Source organism: Scatophagus argus, chromosome 8 (genome assembly GCF_020382885.2).
Source record: "Scatophagus argus isolate fScaArg1 chromosome 8, fScaArg1.pri, whole genome shotgun sequence".
Classification (NCBI taxonomy): Eukaryota; Metazoa; Chordata; class Actinopteri; family Scatophagidae; genus Scatophagus; species Scatophagus argus.
The window spans coordinates 10,131,257-10,152,197 of record NC_058500.1 but is presented as its reverse complement, the minus strand read 5'-3'; the positions used below and the strand labels follow the sequence as shown (position 1 = coordinate 10,152,197).

At 39.3% G+C, this 20,941-nt stretch overlaps 1 protein-coding gene and 1 long non-coding RNA gene across 2 annotated transcripts; one reads left to right on the top strand and one right to left on the bottom strand.

The window, feature by feature from the left end:
• Positions 1–14: 14 nt before the first annotated feature.
• On the bottom strand, positions 15–20,270 carry slc9a8 (solute carrier family 9 member 8). The gene is made up of 16 exons (XM_046396709.1): positions 19,904–20,270; positions 18,881–19,062; positions 17,462–17,542; positions 16,263–16,321; positions 10,452–10,535; positions 9,718–9,819; positions 9,462–9,496; positions 8,239–8,382; positions 5,926–6,067; positions 5,738–5,843; positions 5,541–5,657; positions 5,369–5,451; positions 5,148–5,259; positions 3,913–4,133; positions 3,278–3,424; positions 15–1,343 (listed from the first exon to the last, which is right to left on the bottom strand). The coding sequence occupies exons 1-16, from the start codon at positions 20,143–20,145 to the stop codon at positions 1,230–1,232; spliced, it is 1,971 nt and encodes a 656-aa protein (XP_046252665.1). The 5' UTR covers positions 20,146–20,270; the 3' UTR covers positions 15–1,229.
• Positions 8,396–10,855, top strand: LOC124063255. The gene is made up of 2 exons (XR_006844074.1): positions 8,396–8,576; positions 9,671–10,855. It is a non-coding gene; the product is annotated as an uncharacterized LOC124063255 (long non-coding RNA).
• Positions 20,271–20,941: the final 671 nt, after the last annotated feature.

Sequence of the window (20,941 nt, the reverse complement as noted above, 5' to 3'; positions counted from 1 at the left end):
CACTGGATACAACATACAGGATATCAAGGTTTTATTATAGATTTTTTTTCTAAATTTTGCAGTGCTCATAGAGCTTGTATAAAAGCTTTCATTTCACAAGACATTTGGTACATAAATAAAACACAAAACAAAAAACAGAAACATTCACAAGGCATTAATCCCAGTTACCCACACATTCATTGGTGCCCATCTCCATTACAAATCTGAAGTGAAAATCACAAGCGCAATATTTCCCATTGTACTTTACACATAATATTGTGGCAAGAGAAAATAAACAAACTAATAATTTAAAAAAATAATAATAATTTTGGAAAACCCAACTAGTACCATAAAAGCAATTTCTAATTTTCTGGAGCTTAGTTATTCACCCATAAAATAATGTTTTGAATGTTTTATAAAGTCTCCATGTTTCACTGCAACTTTGCATTTCTGTTTGTTGCTTTTCTGGAGGTGGTAGCTCATGTGCCATTTTTGGTATTTTATTCTCATTACAGATATTTGAACATATACATTAACTCAGAACCATTAATACAAACAAATGTGAAGACATAGAGGGAATTAAGGGGAAGCTATTCAATTAGTCACTTGTTGCCACAGCAGAGTTGCCACAGACCTGTGAAACACCAAGAGAATCATCTCCAGGTAACAGGGGCTTGAAAGTAACAGATGTTCATTGGTCAGTAAAAATCCCGTACTACAGGTATAAACATTGAGCTTTTAGTGACATTACACTGTATCGTTCTCCTGACTCAAAGTAAAATTTCAGCCAAGCTTAAAAAGCGAAAGGTGCTCTAGTATTGCTTCACGTCAGATTATTCACGCTCAGCTTCCCTGCCGTCTTCCCTTCAGACTCAAACCTTTAAACAGAAAAGCCTTGGAGTTTCTCAAGATCAACATTTTCTTTACCGAGTAACAATATGGCGTAATCTGTAAAAACTGGCAAACATCATTTTCACAGATTATATTTTCCTTCATCCAGTGTTACAATTTTCAAATCCAGTTTTACTGAGAGCACACAATAATTTCATACATACCAGCCCTCTTTGTGAACTAAAAATTCACTGTGGGCGCAGACTGAGACTTCTCTGTCAGCACAAGGTTGGAGGCAGGTGAACGAACAACAAGTGCACGTGACTGGCACTGAAAAGAGAGCCTGTCTTCAAACACGAGCACACGCTCACACACCGTCCATTCATTGTTTTCATACAAACTGAAAGCTTTTGTTCACTTCACAGAAGTTCTGCTTCATCTTCATCATCCTCAGAGCCTGAGGGTCCCTGGCGAACCTCTTCATACCACTTGTTGGTCAGGGTCTTCATCTGGATCCGTCCATGTAATAGGTCCTGTAAAGGCAGACATTACACGCACAAAGTAGGACATCAGCATGCAGGCAAGTATAAATGAACACATAGAAATTTTGCATTATTTGTGCACAATTACAATTACAAATGCTGCAACACATGAAAGTGATAAAAACTGCCAAATTGCAGTATAATCAGTCTGTAATCAGTAATCAGTCTGACAATCCCTATTTTTCATGACATGACAAGAAGTGGCTAAAAGCTACTTTTGGGTATTTATTTAACAAACTATCATCTCAGCACAATGTTTCAGTTTAGTTCATTTACTAAGAACGCAAGTGTAACTGACACCACTTCAAACGGGCAGCAGAGGATAGCCACACCAACCTACGTTTCTCTAGCTGTGCATGGTGACAGGATCTAGCATATTCTATGATTTACTGACCACAATGAAGAGGAGTTAAGCTACCGCAGTCTGAAATTGGTATTTAGTGTGTGATTGTTGTTTTGGAGCACTTCTTTTGATTACATGTTAAACACAAGGACAGACAGCAAACCAGTATGACTGGAAAAACAATGAAATATGTTTAAGGGATCATGAGCACAATCACCTGGACTCCCCAGCTGCCTTTCTCATTCTGTGCCCTGTCTTACATCCTTTTCACAGAAGCATGCGGCACAGCACAAATGTTGCTAGTTTCTGATCAATACATGTTATTTTTCACACCTAGTGCTCATGCTGTGTCAGTAGCAAATATACTTGCTTCAATCTGTGCGGCCATGGGCATGGTGGTCTTAACATTAAATGTCGGCAGCCACATTGCACATTGTTGGTATCTTGAAGCAACTGAAAACAACTGTAGCATTTATAAAAATAAATAATAATTTTATGTGATTGCATTATTACATGCTGTACTGATGTATGATGTATGCCTTTTTTTTCTTCAGTGGTTTACTTGAATGAAAGATACATTTACATTTACAGACTTAAGGCTTAAATGTATAATACACAAAAACAAAGGCACTCAGTCATCAATTATGACCTAGAAGTGTGTGGTGGTGGCTGTATGTGAGACTGCCCTCTGCCTGTAGCCCCCCACCAATAACAGCACAAAGCTGGGACTCTATAAACATGTAGCAACCAGGTTACAGCTGTCTCTCTGTTTCTTCATATTCTCTTCTCACTGCTCTCTCAGTCAATAAGGTTTTTAGTCCGGATTTAAAATCTGAAATAGTTTGGCTAAATATTAAATATTTCCACATGTGCAGTAAAGTCACTGCAACAAATATCATGGCACATTTAAGCAGCAAAAATAAAAGCTGTATTTAGAAACTCGAGAGGACAAAAGAAACTCTTGAGAGGGAACAAAACAATAAAATAAACAATTGTTAAGATGGCTCTGATGGGGCTCAGGATTTATCAGGACAGCTGCTTTCTGGACTGTGTGTGTGACCTTTGGGATGTGTAGAAGAACACACATCATTAATTACGTTAGATGCTGAAAGATTCTGATGGTGTGCTGGGAAGATTAAAATGATCAGTGAAGTTAAGCTGAAGTGCCTTGGGTGTAAATGTGCACAGGAGACACACCTTTCAGTTTTGCTGCTGGGGGATCGCTGCAGGTCATGTAATTAATATTTCCAGCATTAAATATGCATTATTTCCCCCCACCTGCACCACACTGGCTATTAATCAGAATGATAATTTTTATGACATGGCCCACCTGACCTGCAGACTGCGACCCGTACTAGCCTAGGACCACATAACTGTCCCTCCACAAAAGATGAGCGGCACTGTTTAAAAGGCAATGCAACAGGTGCCAGCACAACCGACTTTTAAAGAGAAATGAAAAACAAAAAGAAACCATTTTGTGCCCAAATTATGAGCCTTTAACTAGCAAAAGGGGGTTGTAGATGCCTCGAATGCACTTTAGACCATGGTCTGTAAATTGGTTGAGCCCCCTCCCCCTCCTTACCTCTTGAGTGAGCCTGCGAGTGAAGAAGGGGTTAAGGTATTTAGCATCAAGCCACAAAAAGCCCTTCAGATCTTGTCTCTGGTAGATCTGAGCCTCGTACTCCTCCTCTGTCAGTTCTGATAGGTGCTCTGACTCAATGGTATTACCCTGGAGAGAAATGGAAGAGGAAAGACAGGGGGGAGTCAGATAAATAGAATGAAAGAAATGAAGGGGGAGTGGCAGTAATTGAAGCAGAGGTGAAGGAGGTAGATGGAGAGGAAGGGTGGTGGAGCCGAGATCACTCACAGGAGGACAGAGATGGCAGTGTGAGCAAAAAGAGGGATTTACTTCAAAGAGGGCACAAGAGCTGCAGGGATAGGAGGGTTGATAGATCTCATTGCTGGTACTTCAGGGTATAAAACTAAGCTTTAGAAGACATCAAACATGCTAATACTGGCAAAAGTCAAGCAAATACACCACCTCACTTTGCCAATGACCACAATAACAGGTTGTAGTTAAAAATAATGACCCATTAAATTGACTGAAACTGAAATGTTAAAAACAACATCTTACATTCTGGTGTGTCTGGGTAATTATGAGTGTGTGCCTGCGTGTGTGTGTGTGTGGGGGGCAAATCTAAGGGCTTTACCCATTACCATTTTCTGTGTCTTGCTGAGATTGACATCTTTCTTGTTTTTACGCCGCGACTGACTTTCTTCAATGTCCATGATGCGAATAAGTGGCATAGTGCCTCCCCCCAGGAAGAGGATAGTAAAGAGCACTATGATGATGGTGGTGGTTCCAATTAGTTGTCGCTTTTCGATAGGTTCCAGGCCCAGATGGAGGCTCAGTGCGTAGGGGATAGCACCTCGCAAACCTACCAGACAGAAAAGAAAAAAAAAAGGATTGGGACTGTGAAATTGCTATGGGGGGAAGTTTACGTTAAGTCTATCTTGTTGACGTCAAATACATTGCGATTGTTATTATGTCTATTTATTCAGAATAATTTTATGCAAATGATTTTTAATTTTTTGAGAATCTAGAGAATGTTTGACAACAGAGCGGTTACACAGCAGACATTCTGACATGTAATAAAAGGAAACTCACAGGTGCAGCAACAATTGGGCCTACCTGCGTTTTTCCTGTCATGATACACTACATATATATAAAGTAGTGGGCCACCTGACCATTACAACAACAGGGACTTAATGATATTTCATTCTAAATACACAAACAACTTTGCAGCTACAACAGCTTCCACTCGTCTGGGAAGGATTTCCATAAGATTTTGGAGTGTTTCTGTGGGAATTTTTGCCCATTCATGCAGTAGAACATTTATGAGGTCAGGCACTGATGTTGGACAAAAAGGCCTGGCTCACAGTCTCTGCAACAGTTCATCCCAAAGGTGTTGGATGGGGTTGAGGTCAGGGCTCTGTGTGGGCCAGCCAAGTTCTTCCACACGAAAATAAACCCGACCATGTCTTTATGGACTTTGCTTTGTGGACTGGGGCACAGTCGTGCTGGAATAGAAAAGGTCCTTCCCCAAACTGTTGCCACAAAGTCGGAAGCATAGCATTGTCCAAAATATCTTGATATGCTGAAGTATTAAGATTTCCCTTCACTGGAAGTAAGGGGCCTAACCCAACCTCTGAAAAACAGCCCCATATCAATACTTTTGTTTATATAGTGTAAGTCAAAATGTCTAGTGTAACCAGTGAATTTTGCTTGGAAAATTACAAACAAAAAACAGACTTATCAAATAACTGACTACTTGTTTCAACTCTAATTGTTACTACTTTTATTCATACCCACAGAGAGACACACTATATTACTGCAAGCTCACTAACAAAGAACAGTGTCAGTAGTCAAAAATTTCACTGTATCATCTCACCACTAAACCACATGATGAACATCATTTTGGGGTTGATCTTGTGGTCTCTGAAGAAGTTCAGCAGGAATGATAGAGGGAAGATGTTCACTGCTCGGCCAAGCAGAACCAGGACCTGTGGAGACAACAAAAGAAAAAAGAATTAACAGAGACATACAGAAATCAGGTGAAATCAACATTAATGTTAAGATGTAATTTAAAAAAAAAAATGCAAGAGCACTTACTATGCACCAGATAACAAAGGATATTTCAAACTTATGAGGGAAGCTGAAGATGGAGAGACCAAGGAAGGCAAAAACACATGTTTCTGGAGAGAAAAATTGACAAACGCTGTAAGAAAGTAATGTAGAATGATAAAAAAGGGAGAGCTAAAACGGGAGGAGGGAATTCACTAACCACACATGAACGCCACTGTGCGCAGTGTCTGCTGCATGAGAATCTGGGTGACAGGAGACAAGTTGTGATGGGTGTAATGGGACATCACAATTCCCGCAAACAGGATGGACATTATTCCTGTAGGTGCAGAGAACGTACTGCATTACAAAAGTCTTATTAAGTCAAATATAAACATGTATATGTATGTTTCCACCCACCAGACAACTTGATGCCTTCTGCCAGGCCATAGGGAAGGTACGCAAAGATTATCATCATACCAAACTCCAGTGAAGGCGTCTTCCTCAGATCAAAGTGTTTTAGAAACTAACCAGTAATTTAAGGAATTTAAGTATGATGAACACACACACAAGCTTAAATTTCTCTCACACATATTAAGTCTGGATACAAGGGCCGAGATGAGTCCAGTGAGGGTTCCAAGGGCAGCAGAACCAAAAAACATTTTAAGGAAATACCCAAGCGCTTGCAAAAAAGTCTCCCAGCCTGTTACCATAGAGTTGTCTGAACGGGAAAAGAACCCCTCTGCTGTGCTGAAATAGAAAAGAAAAAAAAGAAAAAATAAATAAAATGGCAAATGAAGCCACAATAGCACTATGACACATTCTGTGTTGTAATACCAGTATATGGGACTAGAGGGCAGAAAAACTCCACCACTAAATCCTACTCATATGCACAAGAAAGTGTGTGTGAGTATATGTGTGTGTTTGGATTAGTCTATGCAGAGTTTGTAATACTGCCATCAAATCCTGTTTACTAAACAGAGCTTGGTTTATTGAGAAATTGTGCCACACACAGAAAATATTTGGACAGTCTTAGAGCCACGGTCACTTGCTTTTGAAAGTCAATTACACCTTTTGTTAGACCTTAAAGAGTACCATGACCTTTAAACGCGTCTTGAACCATAACTAAAGCAATTATAAACTATGACACAGTAATGCTTAAGCATTCACTCAACGTCTGTGATGTTTCTTAGCAAATAAACCTGTCAGTAGCAAGCTATTAAAACTCTCCCTTAACTAATCCTTCAGACTTTTTTTTTAATAATTACTGATGCATTAAATTTAATTGCCTATTTTAAATCTTTTTATTTATTTATTTATTTTACAATCACAAACAGACAACACAGTGTAATTAACAATCTGATTTTCATGTTTAATTACAAGTTCCCAGGCAAAGGCATCAGTCGCACGGCTGTTAGGGGCAGCGATGGCCTAGAGGTTGGAGAAGCGGCTTGTGATCCCCCACCGGACGGGCAGGACAAATTTGAGTGTGGTGGAGAGATTAACGCGAAAAATGCTCTCCCACTCCATTAGCCGGCTGATGCGCCCTTGCCCTTGATGCGTCCTTGCCCTTAACCCCCAATTTGCTCCCCAGGTGCTTGATGCAGCCCACTGCTCCTGTGTGTGTTTCACTGCATGTAATTTGCCGGGTGTTGCAGGTGTGTTCAACTAAGGATGGGTCAAATGCAGAAGACAAATTCAGTGTGTGTATGAAAAAATATATATACTGTCAATAAAGCTGATTCTTCTTCTTCTTCTTCTGTTATAAACATTTGGGCCCAACTGTGAAGTATCTTTCTAAGAAAGCAAGCCTGTGAGGTGCTAACAACGAGCTGCAACAAACCGGCAAGCTTGTTCAACCTATCTATTATTCATGCATTCGTTAACTCTACGGGGGCATAGAGACACTTGAGATCACTTTGCACACTTAGGTGGCTGTGAGTAGGAGAGATAAGGCAGTAATAAAGTGAGTACAGAGACAGCAAATAGAACGATGGCCCCGCATACAAACAAGGGAATCCAGCCAACTGCCTGTTTCTGTTAAACTTGTCTGTCAAGATTTTGCTGGTGTGTTGGTGCATGTGGCCACTAGTCTGTTGAGATAGGAAAATCTTACTAAACAATTCTGAGTGTGAGATACTCCCAGTAAACTGCCCCATATGTATACAGCAAGTTCCATGACACTTGTACTGAACTTTTCTTGACTTGGTTACTGGAAAGTTCGCTGTCTGGTATGACAGATACTACAAAAACAATCATCATCTGTGAATGTCATGAATGGTATCTATGGTCATTAGATTATCATTTTGGACTTCACATTTATTAGGTAATTCTTTTTATAACTGAACCTGCATCCTCTGCATGTGAAACCATAGCTTTGCCAGTATGCAGTAAAATACGTCATTGATTCTATATTGCTTCCTGCTTCCTGTAACAGTTTAATTTGCGAAAGTGAGGTGGTGGTTCAAAGGTAGGAAGACGCCTGTCTACATGTGACATTTGGCTGTATGCACTCATCCTGCTATTTATTAATACGAATTTGTTTTGGGTACAAGTAATTCTAAGAGACTGCATTAGGGAAGTTTTAAGAGACAGAAAGCTTAACTGGACAGTAAATACTAGCACTGTCTAACCGTTAAAATAGAGTAAAAATAACAAAGTTTTGGTGCCTCACAGATTACTCTTAGCCTTCTTCCATTAAATGACATCTAACAGATACATCATAGTCAAAGTGTGCATGTAATTATATGATGTTGAGAGTATGTTTATGCGTGTGCAACAGGACAGAAGTTGTACTGTACACGGGAGCCTGACATTTTGCACACCACCCTTAAGGTTCCTGGTGGAAAGCTGTGTGTGAATGTGCCAACGTGAGCCCTGAAGAACAAACAGGTTGTGAGGGAGAGGACAGAGATTCTTACTTTGTGAGGACAATGGAGACTGCGTCGTTGAGGATGCTCTCACCAAAAACCAACATGTTGAGTACCGGGTCCACATTCAGGGCGTTGAAGATGGCGATGGTAGCTACAGGGTCTACAGCTGAGATCAATGAGCCAAAAGCAAAGCTACAGCAAGGGAGCGAAAGCAATAGTATTAATCAGTATCATTAAACATTTTTATAGGCATGAACAAACTTAAAAGTAATTAAGACACACAGACAACAAAGGGACATAACACAGCCTGTACTTTGTTTATGTAAGGTCGAAAGGAGGCAGACAGGAAATGCGCCACAGGCAAGAAGGCATATGAAATCCTTAAGGTGAGAAAATCCTTTAAGTTGGTATTTTAATAACAGTCATAATATTTGGAGTATGGACAAATCCTGTTCCAAAATATTAGAGCTTCAAACAAGGATCCATGTGTCATGACTGAAGTTATTATCTTGTGTCAAATATTCTACATCCACAACAATTTGGTGAACAATTCTCAGGAAGCAGTATGTCATAACGTTTTTGATTTTTTGATGAACTTTAATTTCGGATTTTTATTTTTTTTCCTTGTTAAATGTATAAAACTATCAACGAAGGCAGAAATGCATGGGCAGATACGGTACGTGTTGGAACAAAAAAAAAAAATCCAGGAAATACAAAAGATTAACTAGCTACGTTTTGGGACTCTCCCCAACAAAGTCTCACGCAGTGAGTTCCTCCCAAAGGTTATTTAAATCTGTTTCTGAAGTATCTCACAAACAAAATGACAAATACAGACGGGACCGAAAACATATTCTCCTAAGTAAAGTAAATGAATAGGCTGCTGATTGTTTACCAGTAAGGATACAGACTTGTGCACACTAACAATCCCTAGCTTTGCTGGGAGAGAGGGAAAAAAAAACACACATGGGTGCGGAGCTGCATACTTCTTAAGTATCATCTCTGCCAGCTGGATTATCCTTCTGTCTGAAACTCACTAATAGTTCAATTCTGAAGTTTGTGTGGGTTTGGTTCTTTCAAACTTTAAGGTAGGGTTAAATGGGGTAATGTAATACTACTACACACAGTATCCTATTTAACTTGAAGTCATTTTAGACAGAACAGGAACAGCAAAAGTACAAAACTGTTCGAGCGTGGGAGAAACCCCCCAGTATTCTGAGACAGGAATGCAAGAAACACATTAATCTTAGTTTTAGTGCAGTACTAACACTCACCTATCAGTCATGGTCATCTTATAGATCACATCAGCCTTAAAAAAATCAAAAAAAAAAGAAAGAAATCATACCAAGGCACAGAGTTGCAACAAGGAAACTGTTTATATTAGCGTCATTAGAGCAAGAAAGACTCTAAACAATGAAGAGATAATTATGGCTGTTTGCAACTATGCACTCTGTAAACTAACTTGCGTTATGTCTGTGAACAGGCCCCAGCAATGCCAGAGTCGCTGACAGATACTATTCCAATCCTCACCTGCCCAAGGAAATAGATACCTCCTCCAACTATGAAGGCAGAGATAGCCGTGCCGATCACAGCAAAGAGCGTAATGGAGCCGATGTTCTGGAAGAAGTTACCCTGAACATACATGGACACACAGCTTAAGTATTCATGGATTTAGTAGCCTGACATCACATAGCGTTACATAACATATAACCAGCATTAAAATGAAAGCAGGGCACAGTGCAGGTGCAAAGAAAATCACCATTGCATTTTCAATCTTGTCTGAGGTATCAGCTTATTGTTTCAGAAGAAACAAAAAGACATGAGATAAAATCAACTTTATTGATCCTACAGTGGGAAAATTCACCTGTCATGATGATCATTAAAAAAAACAAAAGTTTATAAGCTGTTTCTTTGCATTTGTTAATTAATTTCATGTCATAGCCATCCTGAGGCATAAGCAAACTTGAGGCCTAGTTAGGTCTCCTAGTTAATTTACTGTTAACTAAGGACTAGGTTAAATAACTGTATTATGCTGCAATTTTATAGATATTTCAAAACACATTATTATTTTTACTTTGGTGGCTTTATTTGTGGCTATGATACTTATTCTACACATCTGGATAATTTTCATTTTTAAACAGGTAGCCAAATCATCTGGCTGTTATGTTTAATGCATATGAAGGTTTATTTTAAGAACATCAAATTCATTGTGTAAACTGTCTTGTGCCATGTAAACTCAGCTTCATGCACACGTTCTGCCGTACCTTATGTAAAGAGTATCCAGATTCAAAGATGATGGGTGGCAGGAGCAAAAGGAAGAACATGTTGGGTCGGAACATTTCCTCTTCCTTTTAAAAGAAGAAGGACAGAGAAACACTGCTTACAATCCACAGCACAAAAAAGTCAAGTCTAAAGGGCTGTTCGGTGATGATCAGTTGACTTAGTACTAGCCAAAGTTACATTTTCCACGTCCACGAGTGTGCAAGAGTCCACTAGGGTTTTGTCAGTATGTACATGTACTGTTATGTGAGCGTCTGCGTACCCACGGACTTGTCTGTGCACCCTCTATGCTATGACAAACTACGGAATATATCTGTACATTTGTGAAATGCATCCTCAAAGTGGATTCCAGAAAGTAATATATAATAAAATGGTGTGCGTGTCTGACTGGGGGTATATTCAGGCCCTTAGTCATGAAGAGAGGAATGGGTGATGAGGGAGGCCAAGAGAGGAGGGGGTGGTGAGGGAGGCCATGCCTGAGCAGTTAGTAACAGCCCTGTGATTGATAAAACAAATTTAGATGTTGACTTTATAATGACAAATGCCTGCCTGCACTAAACTACTCACATGCCCTTTCACATATCCTGTAAGGACTTGTAAATGACTATGCGAGCCCTGTTGTCTCTGAGTCACTCATTCATTCTCATTCAGACTTCCCATAATCACAACCACCAGTTGCCCAACAGCCCTAACCCTTACTGTAACCTAAACCAAGTTGTCATTCTAAAACTTACTTATTAACGTTATGGAGACTTGTGGTTTGTCCCCACACAGTGAGAGTAATGTGGACACACACACACACACACACACACACACACACACACAAACCAGTGACCTTAGCTCTCTGATTATTTCAGCGATATAATGAAATCATTGTTGCTTCTCAGCTCAATGGGCCAGCCTCCCAGATCAGGCGTAGGCATCATGTGCCCATGCGTTATGCTCTGGCTCCTGATGTGTCTGTGCATGATTCACCATGTGTTCTTGTACAAGCCATTGTGTGAGAGTGTGTGTGTTTGTTTTGTGCATAATCTATGTCACTAATGTAAAAGTCAATATATGGTATGGATTAGTGAAGGTTAATAGGGAAGATCTTTTTCTGTACCGTGGTTGACACTATTTCGTCTGTCAAGAAGATGGAAGAGGGAGGAGGGCAGGCTATTTACTCTATCCAGTCAATCTCTCTCACTGTACAATGGAAGCCAATTTTTTACAGCTGGTACAATCAGACTCAACACCAACACCCCACAAGCAGGAAGACAGGAAGACAATTACTTCCACATTTGATGGTTGTTTTCTAAAAATAAATCATTAATTTCTGTAAAAACTACACTGATAAAAGCTGCTATAGGTTAACAGTGAATAACTGCTGGAGGTAGATAACAGTATGATTTACTTTCTCCTGACAAACATAATTACAGTCAACAGATCAACACAATTATCTATTCTTTGACATACAGTGCCATAACTTGAATACACGGTGTGACTCGTGAAACTGACTGTTCAAAAAGGATAGTGCTGGCAATATATCAAGAACATAAGGACATGATGAGTTTATAATCTATTTGTTCAAACCAAACCAATTACTCAGAGTTTTATGGCACTAAGGAGCATGATGTGAATGAAGAGGAGACGATAACACAGCGCAGTTTTAAGACTCTATCGGCTGTCATGATGGTAACTCGGGTTCTAATGGTAAGTTTGTCTGCACCAGCACCTGCACTATACTGGCTGCAAGCTCTCAAAAATGGGTCAGGTATAGAGGATACCCTGCACAGGATGTATGCTGGAATAAAGGCTTATACGCAGGCTATGCTCCTGCATATTCTGTCTTATTATGCATTCAAATTTGAGGAGAAGTAGGCCAAAAAGGAATGCTTCCAGGTAACTGCTTTTTCTTGACATTTATCTCTGACAGAACTCTTCCCTTTACAGCAAGTGAAAGGTCAGGAATGAATATTAACGCATGAAAGAAGGCATGCTATGCATGCACTACAATCTGACATCTACAGCTGTAATTCTGCATGCATGCACTTGTTTCATTGCAACACAAGAATGTCTACTGGAGTGGGTGAACAAGCACACAGAGACTTTGCATGCTCATAGCTACACAGATTTAAATAACGCATTTCCGCATTTATCTCAACTGCCTTAGGTACCGGGCCTTTATATGTAGCAAGCCTATATTAGAGGCCATTATTTCAACAGAATTCCCACTGTTTGATTAGCGTAATTGTTAATTGCATTTCATGTTTTTAACTTTCTGCATATGGACCCAAATGAAAATAAGGTAAGCATACATCAGCAAGGTATGAACAAACATAAGGGCTACAATTATATTAAATAATCTGTCAGTTACAGTTTTTATTAACTGAAAAAATGCCCATTATATTTTCCCCACAGCCCAATGTATTCAAATCAGTTGCTGTGTCAATGGAATGCTAAAAGGTATTCAATTCACAAAGTGTAAAATTCCTCATTAAATCATCACATTTGAAAATTTGAGAAGTTCAAAATGTTTTTTCCTTAATAAAAGTTTAAATTATAAAAATTGTTGTGTTGGTGATTTAATTGCAGCAGATTAGCCGATCAATTCAGCACTAGACTGACCTCATCCCGAAACCATGAGGCCTGAGGAGGGGTAAAAAGATTTCCGAAACACTGATGTTGAAAGACAGCAGAGAAATATATATGCTATACAAGCAGAAAAAATGAACTGGATAAAACCAGAGAGCTGAGGATGGGCATACTCTGGGGAAGTGCTGAGACAGAACTAAATGAGAAAAGATGAATGCCAAAGATGAAGGGAGCACAGTTAAAAGAGAAATAACAAAAAAATATGAGTGCGAATGATGGAGAGACCTTTGTTCAGAGTACGGGCTCCCTGGAGGCTCAGCTTTGACACACAGATGATGTCACCACATGGGAAAAAAGGCCCCTGAAACCACAATTAAAACTGCTCTCCCTATGTCACTCTCTCTCTGCAGCGTGGGAGCGATCTAGTAAAAGTATGTGCTCCCCTTTGGGGCTTAAAACATACCACTGCAGCCACTGAGGAAAAATGATGATCCCAGATAATAAAGAACAGGGTAGAATGCTAAAACAGAAACAAAAATAAATTATTATATGTAGTATACTGTAGATGTAACTATATTCACCGGTGTACTCTCTATCTATGCTTTGCCTGAGAGACAAACTGCTGTTAGTGTGTTACTCCTTACCAGCACACTATTTCTTCTTCAATCTGTGTCAGAACACAAGGGAGAGACGGACAAATGACAGGAAAGGAAAAGCACTGAACAGTACCAGAACAGCACAAAAGGGAAAAGCTCTTCATATGCTGGTATGTAGGGAGAAGATGGGAGATAAAGCAGTTTGTAGCAAGCAGCAGGGAATGCAGACTGTTGGTGAATGGCAAAGCTGGTGATGACAGGATGCTGCTGCCTGAGGGGTTCGTATGCCCTTCGTGGTTTGTAGGGCAGTCCCGGAAGCTTGCTAGAGTGGCCAAGTGGGCTAGCTCTAAAAAACATGCTAGTTGAAGGAGATAACAGACTTAAAGGAAGCTGCAAACACGATGATACACCCATTAAAACCTGCTAAATGAGTTGATGCCTTCCTCTGACTGTGATGGTAAAAGACAGACTTGTAACTATGTGCACAGTTTAGATAGATGCAGTTGAAAAAGTGACGCTGACAGAATCACAGTTTTGCCACAGGCCGTGTTACTCACCGGACAGTTTACATGATGCATGCTGCTCTTAGGGACTCTCTCAAAAACAAATAGGTCAGACATAATGGATTTCTATCATGGCCTGGGTCTTTTCAAACCTTCAAGGTCTCAGACTAACTGTTTCCACAACTAGCACCGGTGCTCCACTGAAAGTTTTAGAAGCACAAAATGTAACTGACATACAATACAATCTATTTCACCTATTTCTTTCATCTCCACTACACTACTACACTGTTGATAAATGGACCAGAATTAGCAACGTTATGTTTAAAAACTCACAAAGCAGTGCTTCAAGTACTTTTCCATGACTTTTTAACAGGGGGCTGCAGCACCACCTAGAACCAGATATTATACAAAACATACACTGTTACAAAAAGTTAACTGCTTAAATAGTTCTAAAACCATAGTGTTTGTCCCTCTCTTACTGGGATACAAGCTATATGTGTTATACCCAAGTAACTGTGATGGGAAAGATGATTGGCTTTGCTTTTATCCATATATTATCATATGTATTTTTCCATTATCAGATTCTGTGTAATGTTGAATCTATCACACAAAAACACTGAGGTGTTTTAGACAAAGTTTTTCAAGTGTCTCACTAAATTCAAGTGGAGTCAGACAGATCCCTGGAGATAGTTCATAAGGTGAACTGGAAAGCTGGACAAGAGAATGGGAACATGCAAGTGTGGACAGAAGTGTAGATGTGATACAAAATAAAAAAACTTTCTAGCCTAATGTTACTCTTGAATTTTGCGGATAATCAGTCAAAGTGCACTGCAGACTGTATTCTCTTCTAACAGACACAGAATGACGTGTACAACACAGGTAGAATGTGCATTGGTATGTATGCTATGCAGGTCTCGTGTAGGAAGCGGTTGTTTTCACACTATGCTGACAAGTCTCTCGCCCACGTCGAGGCGCCCTCTCACTTCCTCCCTCCAATATGTCGTAAAAGGAGATTAAAGGCTAACAGTCAGGAGCCACATTTTTCGATAGCAACCATAGCATATCTATGCTCCTGCAAAGATGCTGCTGTACATCACAGCATATGTTTATTGCACTCTAAAACCATAATGATAAGTCATTAAGCCATTGCCTACTATTTACACACAGGTTTTTTTTGCTCAAACCTAAACAAAAACACAGATATAGCAGCCAGAGACTGCTACCTCCTCCATTCACAGGACATTGGTAAAGGGGGATAAGTGGCTCCAGGGGCTCTGGTTACTAGTGCTGATGACTCAGCAACACCCTGGGGCCCCGAGTCTATTAAACAATGGCCCCAGTGTGCAAGAAACATTGACACAACCTGTCCTCCTTTCCTCCCTTCCCCCTGACTCTACATCCCTCTCTCTCCCTTTACCTCGTTCATTCGTTCTCTCACTCACTGGCAGAGAACAAGGAATGTTAATTAAAGGCTGTGAGAACCAGGAGGAAAAAAAGGAGGGCTCATAGGGACACAAAGGAAAAGATAGCATGGAAAGAATGGTATGTGCCACTATGAATAGGTAGATCAAGAGAGGATATTTGTGACAAAAAAGTGGCCAGGAAATTAATGACAGAGCAAAAAGGCGGACAGAGAAAGAGATGAAAACCTACAACACAATAACAACAGATGTTTATTGGGTTGGGGTGGGTTTCCAGAGCTATGGAATAAACTGCATCATACCACAACCAGGAAAACTGGTTATATAGTTTAGGTTTGATTTTCTTTTTCAGTAATGCCAGTAAAGACATTTATCCCTGCCCTATAAATTACTGCTAATATAAAAAACACAGTGGATGCAGCTCTTTTGGTTATGGATTGGAAGCCACTTTGTCCTATAATTCAAGGGTTTGAACTGAGTAAGACGCAATATCTGAACAGAGCTCACAGAACAGATTGCACTGCAGACAATTGTGGTATGTGAGGGAAGGTGGCTGTTTGCTTCATTTGAAATGAATCCAACCAAAACAAGCAGCATTAATTGTAAATTGTGTGTTAATTGTGAACAAGAATTGTGGCCAGTGCAGTGTGGACACACAAAGCTGTGCAGTAGGGTGTGAATAAGAAATCCAACTATACCTTCCAGTTGGCCAGTTCCTGGAACTCAATGATCTTAATGAAGCCTCCCATTAGAATCCCTGGAGCAGATGAGAAAAACAATACCACTGTTTAAATATTTTACTACTTCATATGAAAATTTCAATACAACCAGAACACAGATGGGATATAAACCTGAGGCGCCGTGCTATTTTAGTGGTTAAAACAATTGGAGTGTCTGGCAAAGGTCCACCATAGTTCAGGGATAAATTAGATATAATTGTAAATAAAAGGGCTATTGTCTTAGGTTTGTCTTTGAGAAACTCCCCCTGGGCCCTCAGCTCTCTTGTTACACAGCTCAGCAGAACATTAATTAAAAGGTTGAGTAAAACACAAAGATGTGCTGAGGGCAGAGAAAGAGAGAGAGAGACAGCATAAAAAAGAAACGAAGCATACGAATTGAAGCATCGTGTGAGATCCAGACATAGGGGCATATGGAAATAGATTGTAAAAAGGAAGACACAGGAGTAGGTGAGAGAGAGGAAGTGATGAGGAAGGAAAAGCGACCCTTCCTGATTTGTGAGTAGAGTGTTATCTCTCCTCAGCAGATTCCCCTGCTCCAAACACTGGGATGAGCTTTGTCTCATATGCAGTGTGCAGAGCATACAAGAGGAAAAGGCCTTCAGGGTCAAGACAGATGTGTGTCACTGAGTTTGAGTGAGTGTAACTGCATAGACATGTAAAGGGGGAGACAGTCGAAGGTATTACAGGCAGTGGAACTGAACCTGATGTAAACTTTCATAAGGAAAAAATAAAAAACCTTTTTTTTAAATCTTTTTTTCAACAAAGCACTTATTGAATCTTAGGAAAGGCTGCTAATGATGCCACTGTATTAGCCATTGCACATCCTAAAAGAAACATATTTGACTTGGATGAATGACTGTAATCTTACAAAATAATTTACTCTAACACACAATATGTTAAAAGAGATTAAATACAAGGCAGAACGCCTGAAGTAAAAGATGTAAATAATGATAACATGCATCAAGTATTTATATATGCTCCAAAAAAGTGGAAGTGAAGTATTCTGGCAAACTCCAAAATGAGTTTCAAAATTAGTTTGCCATACTCAAAATGTCCCTGCCTTTAAAAAGTATTTCCTAAAGAGCTTCAATACAGAAACACTGTACTTTCCCAGACCCAGTCTGTGCAAAGCAATATGTTATATATGAAGAACTCACCAAGGGACACGACAGCCACGCTCTCTGGAAGAAAATGCAGCTTGAACTTGATGAGCAGGTGCACCAATATGATGCAGATACCTGGGGTGAGAGGAGAGAGCAAAGACCCTGAATGAAGCACAAATACATCCACATCCTGACTACCATGTCACATCAACTCATATCTGCCCAAAAATAACTCCCACATCATACAGCGTTAAGGTCTTTTCTCTGGCCAATTTCCTGCACATAACTTGCTGTAGACTGGACAGGCCTGTCAATGACTCTAACTTGATTTCCTCTCATTGAAAGTTCAAAGGCAAACTTGAATTCACATTAAGTTGAACTATAACAATATTTTATTAAAATTAATTCAAATACAACTGCTTGACACAAATATGCGGAAAAAGCATCTGTTTGACGATTAAAGCTATAGTTCTGAGACTGTATAGTAAAAGAAAATTGCCCCAAATTAAAACAGAAAATTTACTTGTGACAGAAATATAAACCACATAACAAGTACATTAATGTGCTAAATCAGTGCATAAGCATATTAGCATAATTATGATGATTAAAACCAAGGCCAGAACGAAGTAATTCACACACACTTTAAAAGTGCAGTGTAGCAAATGAGATAATCAGAAGACAGAATGGAAGCAACACTGAACCCAGCAGCCGTTGGTTCATCAAAGCTGGACTATTTTGTCATTAAGGAAATTTTAAATTCAGGTCTATTTAAAGCATGTACATTTGCTGACTGACATGTTGCATAATGTGAGCAAAATTTACGGGAAGTGCTATTTAGGACTAAAATGTGGTTTCCTGATTGTACTCTGAGGTGATCTCTCATTTACTGACGGAAACCAATTCTCTATTTATGCGAATGTATTAAGATTAGAAGACAAATGACTATAATTTAGAATTTAGTGCTTCTCTCAACCAATCAAATGTTTGCTACACTGGCATACTTAGTTCAAAACAAAATAACATTTTTATGTATCTATAAAGTGAACAAGTCCAATTGTAAACTTTCCTTATGCATGATTTATGCCACTTCCTTGGTTTAAACGCTTCGAGTGGCATGTGACTTAACCTAAGCAGTGAACTAGAGTGCATAATGGGCACTTTGTGTCTGAAGAAGCACTACATGACCTTACACATATTACTGTGTAACCACATCCATTCCTTTATCCATTTCCTTCATCCTAAATCACCAGTAACGCATGAAAACACCAAAGTGGCGGCACATTTGCCATCCATTATTTGCTGAATGAGCTCTAGCTTGTATACAATGAGTGAACCACTATGATCACATTTCCTGTTGTGGATTCAATTTCTTCTTCTTTTCTATCCTATACGCTCAGAAGGAAACTAGACTAGATTGGTCCAATGAAAAGTCAGACAAATATCCAGGAATGCAGCCATTGTGATAATACTAACCAATAACCAGCAGGCTGAAGAATATGGTCAACCCACTGGACTGCTCTTCTTCTTGAGCCTTAACCCCTGTCTGCACGGGGAGAATGGGTTTGGGGGTTGGGGGTGCCGGGGTCGGTGGCTTAACAGCAGGTGTCGTAGAGTGGAGGGTCTCATTGATGTAGTTATCAGTGTCGTTGGACTTGCTACAAGGACACAGTCAGAACAAAAAGCATGTTGGTCTGAGGCATTCAGTCAGTCAATCAGTTAGTTAGATGGATAGCTCAGCTCTGGACCGAATACACAACGCAAATCACAGGATTGTCTGTACTCAAATCACATAATTTTGGAAACTCTGTTAAACAAAATAATGATATAACTGGACAGCAGAGATATTTCTGCCAGAAACACAATAATCTCTTAATTTTAGTCCTAAAACCTTATAAAACACACAATATTAATATTATGGTGAAATTGGTGTAAACTACAACAATTTCAAACATTCAACCTCACTTACGTTAAGCATAAAAGTCCTAACACTTGACTCAGCTGGAAAGACTGAAATAAAGGGATCTGAGAAACAAAATAGCTGATTAAAGCAGGTCATTTAAAGCCAGAGTGGTCTCCTACAATTTTTTTAACCACCTTGCTTGTTTGATTTTGCTTACTTTTAGGCATTGTTTTTGGTTTTCTCTTATTTAATAATCACGGTGGAAACCACACTAAAATATTTTTCTTGAAGCTCATAACTCAATAGTAACAAAAATGCAGAAATATATCTACATCTCACTCTAAATCTCCTAATCACGTTGTTTCATTTTCTTACATTTCACTGTATTGAAAATTAAAATCGGCAATAGCTGACAGCTGTAATTAACTGGATGTCGTCTCTTTATGTTAATACCTCGACTGTAATACACTGGAAAACTGTTAAATAACCTTTAGAAACAAGCTATTGCTAGCTAGCTAGCTAGTTAGCTAGTTAGCTAACCATATTGGGTTAAGTTACTCTAAAGAGCACTGAAATCAATATTTGTTAGCTCAAACCTGACAGACGGCCCGTCCTTTTGTTTAGTTTTTTCGATTGAATCGAGTCCATCTTCTGTTTCATGTTCTATTAATGTTTGTTTGTTTTCAGCCGGAGTATTATCCTTGGGGTTGACATCCCCTCCGCCATCTATCTCACGCACGTCCAGCGACACTTCCTTCTCAGTTCGCTCTGACATGCATAGATTCACGAATAACAGAAAAAGGGACAGCAGCAAAACTGTAAGGCTAACGGCTCTCATTCTCAAACCAGTGAGTTTAAATCCTAAAGCAACGTTTTATAATAAAAAAAAAAGACTAGAAGCTCCATGTCGACAGCTACACGTACATGTTGACATCACAACTCCACTTCCTGGTAAAGACTTCGCAGGGAAATGTAGTCTTTACAGTGCAAAGACGTCACGAAATGTGCGTGTGTGGATGACACACAGTCATTCCCGTGTACTCAACTTCCCATGAGCCAGGGTAGTGTATCGTCCACCCATTCCTTCATTGATAATGTAGTTTTTAATTGTAGTCTGCGCTTGTTGCAAATTAAGCTATCTGCAGATGTAGTGAACACTTAGGGAAAAAAAGCAGCCTTGCATATAGCCTTATAAGAAAACAAGATCCTAACCAAAATCATATACTTGTATTTGCTGGTCAGATTGCAGCTGGTTAAAATAAACACAAAGCTATCATGGACATAAAAGTATATAGAAGTAGTAGAGAAATAGATGTCTATATAAACCCTCAAATTGAAAGCAACACTGACCGAATGCATATAATGTCTGCATGTTTGTAGATAGACACATGTTCAAATGAATAAATATTGAATTGGTAGAACTAGATTACTTTATATACATTAAGTGATTAGCTATGTAAGTACAGTGGGCCTATATGTATATATACATGTTTATGTGCAGATATATACTGTGCAGTGCAGTTTTGGAGGCTGTAGTTGTGTTCTTTTTTAGACTATATATTTTATAACACAGTAAACATGAGCTCATTTTCACACTTGTATTTTTCATAAACGCATTTCATAGTTTCAGTTTT